The sequence below is a fragment of the Mycetomoellerius zeteki genome, unplaced genomic scaffold (genome assembly GCF_001594055.1).
Source record: "Mycetomoellerius zeteki isolate Tzet28-1 unplaced genomic scaffold, Tzet1.0 scaffold111, whole genome shotgun sequence".
In the NCBI taxonomy this organism is placed as follows: domain Eukaryota; kingdom Metazoa; phylum Arthropoda; class Insecta; order Hymenoptera; family Formicidae; genus Mycetomoellerius; species Mycetomoellerius zeteki.
Genome location: NW_017256029.1, coordinates 576,990 through 591,646, shown reverse-complemented (window position 1 = coordinate 591,646; position 14,657 = coordinate 576,990). Strand labels below are relative to the sequence as shown.

Here is a 14,657-nt window from a genome sequence, read left to right as displayed (position 1 = left end):
TACATATACACGCGCTCGCGAGCGGGCTGTAGCTTACAGGGGGCTTATAACGAGGGGCGCGCCCTTACGACTGCACCCCCGATATCGGCCGACACTAGTATTTCGCTCGACGCTTACCCGTTCACCTCGGTGGTCGTACGTCTTGGACGGTACCAAAAAAAAGAGAAAAATAAAAGTACGGAGTGTAATCGGTTTGTGCGTTTCTCGAAAAATTCGCGGCGCGCGCGTCACTCAAACGTGGCACGCGCGTTTATGTACATTTCGTCTCGCTTTGCATGTATAAACGCGTATGTTGGTAAATTTGCACATCGACTAATCCGCGCACCCTTCCTATTCATTCTCTATTCCTCTCCGAGAAATGTAGAACTTCATTTTAGAATTCTGTATCCACGAGCTTGCGCGTTGCATAAACTCATATATCTACGTAGGTGTTACATATCCACAAGTGCATCTTAATTTACAAATGTTGGACTTAATTTGTGAATTCACGAGTCGCTGCACGTAAATCCATTCACAAATCCATGCTTCGACAATCTACGCGAGAGAGTGAATATAATAAATCTTACAATTGACGCGCTTGTACCTTTGTGGTACAGACCCGGCGATAAATTTACGCGTCTACGATCCGTATATCCATAAATCTATGTATCTACGATTCACGTGTCCACAAATCCGCACATGTCATAGTTGATCGTTTCCTCCTGCCACCAGCAACGCGCAAACTCGATCGCAATGTGCATCAAGTGCGTTCTGACGCTCCTATATCACCCGACAACAATAATATTGGTTCGTATGGAAGTGTCGCCGTGACGCGGAGTCGAAGGGTGGGTGCCGCCACGGGGTTGCAAACCCTTGGATCATGGCGTTCGTCACCCTTGCGTCATCGCTCACGTTGGTTTCTCTGAGACTTCAATTGAACACGAGATATCGCAAGGAAGAAGATCCAGCGCGTCGAAAGGATGCGTCGCTTCTCACAAGGACCTTATTACACCATCGGCGAACAGCTGCGATGGCGGATGACGAACATACAACGCTCCCGCATCGGATTCGCCAACGTGAGGTAAATCTCCCGCGAATCCAATGGCGTAGCTCGTGCAAAATGACATTTCTTTTCTCGCTTCTATCAGCATTAGATACGACTTTGAATTTCACATTAATAAATACACTTCCTATCGAATACCTATCGCCATTGGCAATGTATATTTCAGACTTTAATTCTACAATGAGATCTTTTATGTTCCTTCAAATAGCTTATACACTATTGTAGTATAATCTATTTTTGAAGAAATGAAAGCAATATAGAAAAATATAGTTTGATAGCAATTATATAAATGATAACTATATAAATATTATACATAGATTAATATTGACACAGTTGCATAACTATTTTATAGTTGCAATAATTATAAAATGATTTATTCAACTGTGTGTATACATTAATTCTACATATAAAACTTGTATAATTGTCATATCTATATAATTGCTATCACTATATATCTTTTTTTGACAATAAGTATAGAGCGCCCATTATCCGATGAGTGTTCATCCTAACGATCGATAACGAAACATGCGAGACGCGTCTCTCTCTCTCTTCGCTTTTATCAGTATTGGATGCGACTTCAAATTTCTCGTAACAAATAAACTTTTCATAAATAGTAAAACCCACATATCACGTAAGAATCTTTGCGATAAGCATGATGTATATCGAGAATAAATCATAAATTAATTTAATAATTGGACTGATATTTAAATAAATCATAGCAAAAAAATGTTTCTGTATATTTTCATTGACAATGAGAGAAAAGTTTTTGGTATTTGTAAAAATGATTATAAGTTATAGTTAAATTATAGTAAGTGTAACTATTTTCATGGTATAATATAATTATAATTTATAAACATTTTCAGTGCCAACTTGGCATAATTATTGTTATAGCATAACTTGGGATAATTATTATTATTATACCATAAAAATAGTTACACTTAATATAATTTAATTATAACTTATAATCATTTTTATATTACTTTTTTGATAGAACTATATAGTTATTATAGTTACTAACATTACATAACAGTAATAATCATAAGTATGGTAATATGCAATTATATTAATCACAATAAGAACCAAAATTTGTTTCTTTCTGTTTTATTTACATTTCTTTTGTTAAAAATCAAGTACATAACCATATTCGTAATATCTATCGACAGTTATGCTGTTGCGAAAATGCCGGCATTGTTTATTGCCCAACGCTTTTTCGTCGGTCGACGGGCGTTTATATACGTCAAACAACCCTAAGCTCGCAGTTCGGAATTTCAGACGGTATTATTGTTAGGTACATGCGATGCGCCGATCGTAAATCGTGAACTGCGTGGGAGTTCTAAAGCACCTGATACTAACACAGCCTCGAAATCCGATAAGATGACGTCGATCCTGTTCTTCTCTGGTGCTACGGTCCTCGTCGACATCGGTTTCGATTACCGTGCCCTTGTCAAAGGTAACGCGGAGTATCCGATCCGTCTTAATTGGCCCTTGCAACTGCCAAACGACTGCCAAGTAGGATCAAAGCCGCTTGAAACTTATACTTCTCCATGAGCTGCTCCTACTAATTATTTATCTACTTTATCGCAAAGAGTATGTACATCGTGCGAGTAATATATGTAGATTCATAAATCTCGGTACTCGCACATTTATGCGTTGCGATACGCAGAGAGATATATACAACACACGCACTCATTTATAGATATATTCGCACAGTCCTGAGCTCACAGCTTTACACAAAGTTCCGCGTCTATAAATTCCGGATAACCACGCTCTTGGAAATTTAGATGTTCGCAGATAAGCAAATCCGTGCTCAAACTGTCTGCGTATTCAAGGATACAAGATATATTCGTATCTACAAGTTCGTGCACATCGCCACTCACATTTGCGTATGCACGTACAAATCAATGTGTTCTCAAACATTTACATATCGGTATACCTACATAGCTTTATCGTTTGTACATACATTGATAAACCTTTAAATATACGGGTTAATAGCATTATACGAGCGTGCAGTTGCTTATGAATCTCCTTGATTATCTCGCAAATCAAACAAAGCGTAAAACGCTTTTATAGAACGTCCTCCACAATAATTTAAATCGTCTCTTACTGGTGAGGCGTTATTGGCTATACCGATACGTTTACAGGTTTCTTGCCGAGGAGATGCGCATCGGAATCCCTAAATCAGGATTAACGACGAGATACAGCTACCGGTAATCCTCCGAGCAGCAAACTAATGTCCCGTTCGCGCGCGTTCGTAGATTTTGCGTTCTCTCACGGTTGAGAATAATGCGTATTAACTCGTTTGCACACAGACCCTTCGTTACTGCGTACACTGCTACTTCGTTCAGCTTTTGGCCCTCGCCATTATTTCGATAATCCATCTTAATTTAACTTTAGATGAAGTCAAAACGAGCTATTAATTCACGCCGTTTCGCGCTTAATCCTCTCGATCGCTTCGTAAGATTTAGAATTCGCGACTTGCTCCAAGAGTTTCTTATCGTTTCCGACAAAATGTATACAGTAGTTTACATCAAAGAATATCATTATTAGGCATTATTTGTCTTACTATATTAAGCTTTTACGATTTTGTAATTATCGCTAGATATGCAAATATATATGAATGCAAGAATTTGTACAAAATTGTAAATGGTTTAAGCTTGACATTTTTTAAAATTAATTTAATCTAATATTTTTATATATTTTTAAATACGTATATACTTTTAAATTTTTGTTACTTTCTATTTACATATTTTTAGAATTTCAATATATGCTCCAAGAGTTTTATCGTTTCGCAAACTGGCATGCACCTGACATGTTTGCAGGTACGTTATCATTAAAATTTCAAAACGTACAACAACGCAGAAGTTTGATATCAATAAAAATTCCCGGTGCTTTCAAAATTGCGGACGATCGCTTTCTTTTCTAACGTCTCTAGGGACCCGCTGATCTCGCCCTGATCCCCTTGTCTCGCTTCCCTCAGGCACGAGAGACCAGATACTTGGTATTCAGACGATAGACTCCCATCGAAACTTGAGCGGCCGCGGGCCAAAACTTCGCAGAAAAAACGTCTTATTGGATCTACGGCTTCACTAAGTCGTGGCGAAGAAGCCGCAGGAACAATATGACGACCGACCGAGATAGAAAGGAGATAAAGCAAAGTGCGCGGAGCGCAAAATCGATCGGCTTTGTTTAAGTGCGTGCGTGCTTCTGTGTGCGAACAGAGACACATGTGCGTGCAAACGAGTGGTTTTGTTCCCCCTAGATAAGTAGAAGCGCCGGTTTTCGACGCCACTTTTCTCCTGTGGACTTGGACTTTAGTTTAATAACCCCCGGTAGATTGTCCTGGGTATGATTTATGTTAACTATCTCGTAGATAAAACATATCTTATAGCATAAGATATCTTATAGCAGAAGATAGGGTAACTCCGGTACATATACGCCGCACCTATCAAAAACTTAATTTATTAAGTATTATTTACTATGTTTATAGGAAACGAACTATATCAGTGAAAACTTTGTACTGTCTACTACTATGAAAAAAATATTAGAAATCCGAAATATTTATTTTTCATATTAAAAAATAAACTTTTTGAAACCTCTTGTATTTTTGCCGCATATCTCATAGGGGTGGGATATATGGCTACTCATAGGGGGAAAAGGGGTATGTACGGCTCATGAAAAATTTACAAATAATACAAACATGCTTAATAATACAAACATGCTTTACTATTTCACTACACGTATGTATCACGAAATAACCACTAAGTCTTTTACACGTCCTACATTAATCATTTTATGTAGATTATAACTTATGATGGCGTTACTTATTACAGTGACAAATCGATTCAACTCATAATAAATTCATTAATATTAACAGTAAGAAGCTGAAATCATAACACAATACTAATATAACATAAAGGCATGTAACAGAGTAGTTACGGGAAAATTACCCCCACTCCTTCTATTTTTTCTGACTTCTGCGGCGTAAATCCCAGCGCGGCGTATTTGCCGGAGTTACCCTATAGCATAAGAATAAAGTAGAAAAGTACAATAAAGATATACGTCATTTCGTTTTTAAATTATCGTGAAACATTTACACATTTCAGTTTTAAGTATTAATTCTCACTCTTATAAATTACTCATCGCCTTAGAAAACTGTTTTAAAATATTTTTTTATAATTAAAAAAAATTTTATTTTGATTAAGTTAGAAAGGGCACAACTGCAAGAAAATATGCGAATCTTATGGTATATATAATATGTAATAAATAACATTATTTATTACACGATATAAAAAAATATAACGAATATCAGATCGAAACATGGGACAATATATTATAAAGGCAATTGCAAAAAATGAAATAAATCTCGTGAGACTTTCAAGGATAGAAGTGCTTTCGACTTGTAGTCGATTCGCCTCAATCTAGGTCCTATAGGCTCAAAAAAAAGTTCAATGAAAAATTAAAATTAGATAGTTAATTTAATTTGATTCAATGTACCTAATTGATCGATTGCTTCTTCGGTTGTAATCTGAATTATGCGTCACGTTTCGCGTAACTATTATATTCAACATAGGAAAGTTCTTTCAATGTGCGACCTTCAAGGCACACGATTTCTAAAGCGAGCTCTCCAACGTTTAACCGGATCCGACAAAAACGAGCGAAGAAATTCATCCGTTGTCGATGTCGTGGTTGTCGAGATCGTGGACTGGCGAACGAGCGCAAGGTGAATTCCCGGGCGGGGAACGCGATTCTCGTCACGATCAAAAAAGACGGAGCGCTTTAATGCCAGGGGCGGGTAGAGGGAGGATTCCGGGAAGTGAAGGTCCGCTTGGTATTCGAGACGCGAGTTTCGTCGGTATAGTCGGAGGGGTCGTGATTGAATCTACGCGAAGGTGTAGGAAGTGGCGGACTGCCGACCACGGTCCAGTGAAGGAAACACCCCGAACGGCATTTATATCCTACGGGATTCGGACCCTCCCTGCCCACCACCACCACCCCCGTTGCGTAAGTCACGACAGGAATAGTTTTATTATAGCGAGCGTTGACCATAACGCGCGGATGGGAACCCCACAGAGTCCACCCTTCCTTGTCCACCTTCCCCATACCACGCCGCATGCCTTCATCGACGTCTCGGACGACGTTCTTTCAGAACCATACGCACGTTTCTTGTATAATTTCGGCGAGTATTCAGCTGACCAGGACGTGACCATTTACGAAATGTCTATCTCAGAATTTCTTTAAGAATGAAGAATGGATCTATAAAGAAAAAGATTAAAAGTAAGTAAAATCAAGAAAAGGTTTAACAATTGAATTTGTTAAGTATAATAACTTTAATGTTTATTGTAAAAGAGAAACGATAAGAAAAACGTATTATTCTAACATATCACTCTTTTATTTCAAAAATGATACAACTCAAAAATTACGAAAACGGGAATGACTATTTTTCAATTTGACAGAAAATTTTTGACTAATTAAACAATATCAGTAAAAAGAATATATTCTTAACAGGATCATTTTTGTTTCATAATCCCTTAAAAACCACCCATTTTGAATTGTGACAATTTTGACGATTTATTTTTAAACTTTTTGAGTTGTGATGTTTTGATAATTTTGTACGATGTTAAATTAGTTCAAGTTTGATAATTAATAAGGCAATATTTGATTCATTCTTGGTAATAATATCTGATTCATTCATAGTAATAACTTGGAAATGCGTTTTTTTAAGTCATTTTTGAAGTAAGGAAACGATATATAAAATTAAGCGCGACTATTAATTTAAATATATAAATAACTAATATATGTCAAGACAGAATATACGGGCATGTAATATCGAAAAACACTGAGAGATTGAAAGTCACGTACTAAGGACACAAAAGTAAGACAGTTAGAGATACTACAAACACCCGCCGGCTCTGTTTTCTCTCTAACTTGCATCTGTTTCTTCCCGTCGCTGGTATTATTTATTTGTGCCGGCATACGGTGGCATCGGTAAACGCGTAGGCTGCAATAAGTGTCCGATTACAAGTAGCAAAACGGACCCCCTTTACGGATTATTTAATAGACAACAGAATGGATTGTGTTCGTGAGTCGGATAATAAATATATATGTCGGATTATATTGCTATAAAAGAACTGTACTACATATATTTTATAGTTCTTTTAAGGATATTATTTTATTATTTAATGAAGATCCATGACGAGAGAGAGAGAGAGAGAGAGAGAATGAAGTAGATAATTATTACATTCGATTGAACATAGAATCATTTTTGACTGTGTAAATATATAAATAATTTTTAACTATGTAGATATATAAATAGAATAATGGTTTTTTATTTTATTCATATAACTTCTGATAACGAAACTTTTAATGAAAATATGCTTATTATAATAAATTAAGAGCATGAATTAAAAACTAGAATATAAATAGCAGGAAATTTTGTCAAAGAAGATATTATTGCCAATATTTTTGAAATAATATGATACTATTTATTCGTAATATATATATATATTTTATTAGGACATCGTGTACATTACAGAAAAGATGCTCCTGCGTGCAGGCAAACCGTGGTACATGAAGCTGTTGAAGTGGTTTGCTACAGGCGTCGACTACAAGTCGATAGCACTTCTATTCCTGCAAATCTCACGAGATTTATTTCATTTTTCTTCTCTTGTCTTCATAATATATTATCTCACGTTTCGATCTAATTTGTCTTTTTTTCTGATATCACAAATGTCACTTATTATACCATATACTATAATATAAAATCACATTTTTTCTTGCAGTTGTACTTTTTCTAACTTTATTGAAATGCTTTAACTTTTCACTTAACAATAAAATCTTGTTTTAAATTAACATTAAAAGGTAATAGATTTTACAAGTACAAACAACAGATCTTATATTTTCATATACTTTCATTTTTATGAACTTTTATGCACTTTATTTCTCGATTCTAGATTTATTTTAGTGATCAAGATGTTTAATTCCAAAATAAAGATCCAAAATAAAGATCCAAAAATAAAGATAAAATCACGACGTATAATATATTTCGCATCAATAATTATAATCCAATGTTAGACTGATGAAAATGAATCAATTAAGAAAAGTAATCTTATTTTCGGTCACACACAAAATAGATATTAGTATTTAATAATACTAATGCGCAAAGGAGGGAGTCTAAAAATGGTCAAAATTGGCCCTGAATGAACACCATTAAAACCTATGCAGTTGTCATTTTGAAAGTCCGTACGTTCATGGAATAATGCTTATTTATCCAGAAAAGCTTGGGAAACCTTCCAAAAATAATAAAATAGGTCGTTTAAACGCTCTGCAAAGAAACTCATTGTTTCTAATAAACGATGATAGATTTCAAAATTAATGGTGTGTTTACATTTAACACAAGTTAGATTATGAAATGCTATAAGAATACGCTACCAGGAGGATCTACAAATATACAGGGTATCCCATTTTAAATAATGCATTAAGATTCCTTGAAAACTATGGTAGATACGGAAAAATGTTTCAAACAAAAGTTGTTTGGTTCGGAGAGGGACATAAGAAAGTACCATTGATTTGACTTTGGGTGGCGTCGCCAAGGCCAGGTCACGTTGATTTTTTTAAATGGAACACTCTATTTTTCATTACATTTTCGTAAGCTACAAGAAAATGTAATGAAAAATAGAGTGTTCCATTTAAAAAAATCAACGTGACCTTGACCTGGCCTTGGCGACGCCACCCAAAGTCAAATCAATGGTACTTTCTTATGTCCCTCTCCGAACCAAACAACTTTTGTTTGAAACATTTTTCCGTATCTACCATAGTTTTCAAGGAATCTTAATGCATTATTTAAAATGGGATACCCTGTATATTTGTAGATCTTCCTGGTAGCGTATTCTTATAGCATTTCATAATCCAACTTGTGTTAAATGTAAACACACCATTAATTTTGAAATCTATCATCGTTTATTAGAAACAATGAGTTTCTTTGCAGAGCGTTTAAACGACCTATTTTATTATTTTTGGAAGGTTTCCCAAGCTTTTCTGGATAAATAACCATTATTCCATGAATGTACGGACTTTCAAAATGACAACTGCATAGGTTTTAATGGTGTCCATTTAAGGCCAATTTTGGCCGTTTTTAGACTCCCTCCTTTTTGCAATTAAATCTTTTTAATTTTATGAACTACGCGTTTGATTTGTTGAATATGAAACAACTTTACAATCGTAAAGTGAAGCTGAAATATTAATATCTCAAATTAGATTTGTTATCAATTTGAATAATGATGCTAATAAACATCTTTAGAACCTGTAAATAATTTATTATAAAAAATATTATAGCTCATGGATTTTTCGCAATAAATTATTTACAGGGTTTTAAGATGCTTATTAGTATTTTTAAAATCGATAACAAATCTAATTTGATATATTTAAATTTCAGTTTTAGTTTGCGATTGCGTTTCAAGTTCGACAAACTAAATCGACGTACAATTTATAAAATTGAAAAAATTGCAATTGTAAAAATTTGCATCTATATTATTAAGCGCTAACAATAAAATCCGTTTAACCTTAAAATAGGATTATTTTTCTTAATTGATATTTCGCATGTATATAATATTAAATATAAATAAAATAAAATATATTCGTTTATATATTATTAACGACCACCGCTACGACAATCGCTCCGTAAATCGCAGGGCAATCTATTAAACATTGTAAAATAGGAAAGACTCGCAGAAAGTGCGTCGATGGTAGTATGCGCTCCCACTTTAAAAGTTTGCTGGGTCCCTTCGTGAACTGACGTATGGGTCATATCGCTCGAAGTAATATAGTATACCATACTTCTCGCAAGTAGAGCCCGTCGCCCTTTCCCAATCGTAAGAAGCCGTAGAGTTTGAAATACGCTTCACCTTCGAAGATCGTTCCAGGATCGTTCAGCCTTCCGACCTCTCAGTCTGCTATCCATATTGAATATGGAATCCCATAAGTCGGGCGATAATGCAATATGCCGACGTCAGAGGTCTCGGGGTTACACGCAGCACCGACACAGCATAAGCTCGCACGAGAACTCTCTATTAAATTCGACTTTATCGCCATTTCTCCTATCTGTGCTCATCGAAATCCGCCATATATTCGACCTATGTTGACGTTACCTTCCCCCTTTTTTTCTTGACGTTCATCTTTTTACATCCGCTTGCTACAGATTCATGTGTCATTTTTTAGTAAGATAAATAAAAAATATGAAAATAATGTATATAAAATAAAATAAAAATGTAACATAATAATATAAAAATAAAATAGAAACGAAAATCTCTCTTTTTCTCTCATATTTGTGTAAATTTTCTGTAAAATAAATAATATCAAACGTTAAGCAAATATTTTTTAGAATGATGTATATAAAACGTTCAAGAAATAACGATTATTTTGAAATACAAAATTAAAATTGTATAATTATACAAATTGCAATTTATTACGTTTATCATATAAACATTAATTTATTTATTGTCATTTATTCTATTTCACATTCATTATTCGTGCAAATGACTTCTTGAGGTATATACATGGTGCTTTAAACGCTACTTAATTGAATAGCTCAATAGCATTCTGATAAGCATGACACATTTACAACCTCCTGAGCATAAAATCTTCATTAAGTTTACTCGCCGGCGTTTTTTTAATTCATGCTTAACGCGGTGGTCTCGCTAACAACATCGCTGAATGAAGTGCCTCACTTTCAACGATCCCCCTTCGTCCGTTAATGCGTTCCGCCACTTCCATTCGATGTCGCGTATTCAATCCGGCGTTCGATCGATCGGTTGTGGAACGTGGCGCTCGTAATACTTTGCTGCTCGTATTTTACGTACGCCGTAAGCAGCTGCCTTTGAATGCCCCGAGGGGTAGTCGAGATGTCCGAACGGCGGAGGAGGAACCGGGAACACGAACGGAATGAACGAACGGTTCGGTCCCGTCATCAAATGAGTAAAGGGTGGCCCGTGAAAAATCACTATACTGTCGTTTAAGCATTTGCCGTCATTTTATGCTGGCTTTTCACCCTTATCCGTTTTCGTCAAGACGAGAGAAAAACCGGGGTCGAGATCAAGAGAGCCAATTTGTCTCCGGATACACACCATGCGAATGATCGTAAAGCTTTTGTTTCCTTTTTGATAAATCGATAATATTGTATGGTGTCATGGGTTGTTCTAATTAAACGGGAACATCTCGTAGGCGGGAAACGAAGCGTGATATAGGCCTAGGAAAACAGATCAACTCTTAGGTAAACGTAAGAGCCACGTCAGCTCTTTCGCTCTCTCCCGCTCTCTTTGTTCTCGCCCCCTTTTTTGTTCGATTCTGTTTAATTCACGTGCCAAGGAATTCGGCCGTAATTACTGTTTGCACATCGCAAATAGCCGCGCGCTCATTTAGGATATTCGAGGATTAACAGTGTCGAGAAACGTGTTCAGCGTGATTTGTTATGTGATAACACACATATATTAAAATGACTATAATCTCTTCTCATATTATTTATCCTGTAGAAATATCGCGCGATTGAAGAACTGTTTACCGGAAAAATTTCTGCAATTCCAGGGATACTTTTAAAAAGATTTATAAAAGGGTATTAAATAGTTCTATTAAGTTTTATCATACCTTACAGTTCTCTACTTCAAAAGATTCTATTAATACAAGATGTTATCCTCGAGCGACAATGAGTGACAACGATAAGTTATGTAACTGCGCTTCTTGCGTAAAAGTAAGCAAAGCAACGTAATGATACGATGACGTATCTCCCAGCTATGCGAACTCCATCTCATTTAAACACAGATTGAATCACGACAGATACGTAAAACGTATCATACATGCGAATAAAGATATTGGTAATAACAGCGGGGATTCACGCCGTACTTTCCGGACAACCCCCTTCATGCCAATTTTATTGCACTCTATATTCCATTTAATGAGACACGAGCCACCGTTAATCGTATTTAATGGGAAGATTTCCTATTAAAATAAAGGTCTATCTTCGAACGGTCACGATAAACTCGTGTAATTGCACTTCCTCTGCAAGACGAGTACGGCTTAACGTAGTACGCCTCCGGGGCTACAGATTTCATCTCGCTAAATCCTCGGAATCCGCAGTGAGCGCGCGAGTCTCGCGTTAATAAGCGGAATGAAGACATTAGTAACAACTGTGAATTGGCTTCTGATGATCTTGACGTCTGTAGGATTGTCGTATCGTGGTGTCGCTTTCCTAATTCGTTGTCGGTCTTATATATCTTCGGGTTAGGACCGCTTCTTTCACACTCGACAGTTGCGATAACGCTTCGACCGAAAATCCCGACGTAACGTACATTGCGCTGCGTCGCATCGCATTACGCCGGAGGCTACGGCCTGATTTAAGGGCTCACCGCCGCCGCCACCGCCACCACTGCCGCCCCCATTCCTCCACAGGCGCGTTACGCAGCTCGCCTGCAGGGGTGGGAAAGCGCCCCAACGTAAGCGTATGCCACCGGTAGATAGTCGGTCACGATAAGCTAAATGCTCGAGCCCCTATATTACGGCCCCCACAACCAGGCCCTCGAGCTGTAAACCGAACCGTATCGCTCCTCTGTCTCTCTTTTTTTGTCTCTCTCCCTTTCTCTTCCTCTCTTTGTCTCCCTGCATAGTCGCGGCGAGACAGATCGTTCGTTCAAGCTTCGGAAAGCCGACGCATAATACCGGTACTACGCTTTATATGCGCCACTTTCACAAGATTGCTCCCCCCGATCCGCGACTAAATGCCACTTGCCACGAACCGTTCGTATTTGGTCGCGCTTGCATTTCGCAGCAAACATCGCAAACCGCTTCTAATGAATATAATGTCTAGAAATTCCATACAAAGTACAATGATATAATTGCAGTATATATATATATATATATATTGCTATTATAAAAGAAAATGATTTTTCAATGTAAAAATTAATCAATATAATATAATTTTTAAATAAACTAAATTTTATATACATTTTTCATAGACATAAGTGATAACACACACAGCATCAATTTATTCCTGTATATGTATAAAAAATTATACTAGATAATTAAAATTTCTCTTATGATTTTTAATATAAGACAAATAAATTATAATTTATTTCTCTTATAATTAATATTAAATTTTGTAAATAGAATTTTTTTTAGAACGTAGCATCAGTTGTGAAATAATAATACATCACAAATTTTTAATACCCTTTTATGATTCATATATAACTGATTTATTTTGTCACCGATAACTGCACATAAATATTAAAGGGTTTAAGCTTCATCTATTACTGAAAGTCATATTCGAGTGTAACGAGATACGAGCAGTTTTCACTCGATTTTCACCCAGCGAGAAGGAGAGAGAGAGAGAGAAAGCGAAAGAGCTTACCGTGATTCGAACGAAAGCTCTTGAATTTATGACGCTACGACATATATCCCGCGTAAAGCAGGAAAGCCCAGCCACGGCCTTGGCTCAATTTCCGCCCTGGCTGCGCTCTAAATTTCAGATAACGCCGCAACTTGTCCCCCGCATATCCTGTTTGCGGGGCGAATCTACCCGCGATTTCGTGGACCCAGCATCGTTTTCCGAGTAAAAAGTCTTCCTTTGGGACGTAGTCGGGATGGAGTATCCAAATTTAATTGCTTAACCAAATCAGAGTCCCCCTGATGCCTTATTCTCACGTCGCCATCGAAGAGCATTCACATGATAAGATTTATAAGCACTTTATAGTCAAACCGTTGCGTTCGATTTCCTTCAAGCTTTTCAGTAAAAATTCTATTTAAAAAACTAAACAGATCTGGATAGGGAGAGCTATAGTGGTTTAATGAGTAAAAGAAGTGAGATTTATATGTAATTTAACAATATCAATCGATTTAATTAGATTTCTTTAATTTCTAAACATGACTATTTTTACATTAAAAATAAAGACGTGAAAATTATACTTAAAACGAAATATCATGATCGACAACAAGACTGAAGAAAATTATTGTAATTAAAAATGAAAAAATTATAAAAAAAGAGTTATATTGAAATTTTAATTATAATAAATTTTATTATTCCTTATACATACTTGTTGTGTATTCACATTTACTCCTATAAAATTTTTTGTCTAATATTGTTAATTGTTTAAATTTATCACATAGCGTCATACCAAATAAAATTTGAATATTTTAAAGATCAATTTGAGAAAACAGTTTCTCCTTAGAAAAATTTCGTATGAATAGGATAATATTATCGTAAACGAAGTGAACGATAGTATATCTGCTTTGCGAATTGAAACAGGCGCCTAATGGAATGCAACCGTTTTAACGTCAAGGTCTGAATCTCGTAGGTTACATAATTTGAAAATTTTATAATTTTATTGCTAAATTCAAATTGAATATGTATATACAGGGTGTTTCCAAATTAAATGGCAAAACTTCGGGAGCGTGTAGAGGAGTAAAAAACTAAGAAAAAAAGTCCTATAGACATATGCTCGTTTTTGCTCCGTTTCAGAGAAATCGAAAAAAAATGTTTACATTTCTTGCCATATCTAGCACCGACATATTTGATTACATTTTCCACTTTCTGTTATGAATTTGTCAGTCGCTCTTTGAAAGCCTTTAACAGTAG

General features: G+C 36.0%; 1 protein-coding gene across 1 annotated transcript in view; it reads left to right on the top strand.

The window, feature by feature from the left end:
* The first annotated feature begins 1,008 nt into the window (after positions 1-1,008).
* Positions 1,009-14,657, top strand: part of LOC108726502 (protein prickle) — a 60,355-nt gene continuing 46,706 nt past the window's right edge. The window contains exon 1 of the mRNA XM_018454116.1: positions 1,009-1,060. Coding sequence (XP_018309618.1) covers positions 1,017-1,060 — 44 coding nt within the window. The 5' untranslated portion in view covers positions 1,009-1,016. The remainder of the gene's footprint in view (positions 1,061-14,657) is intronic.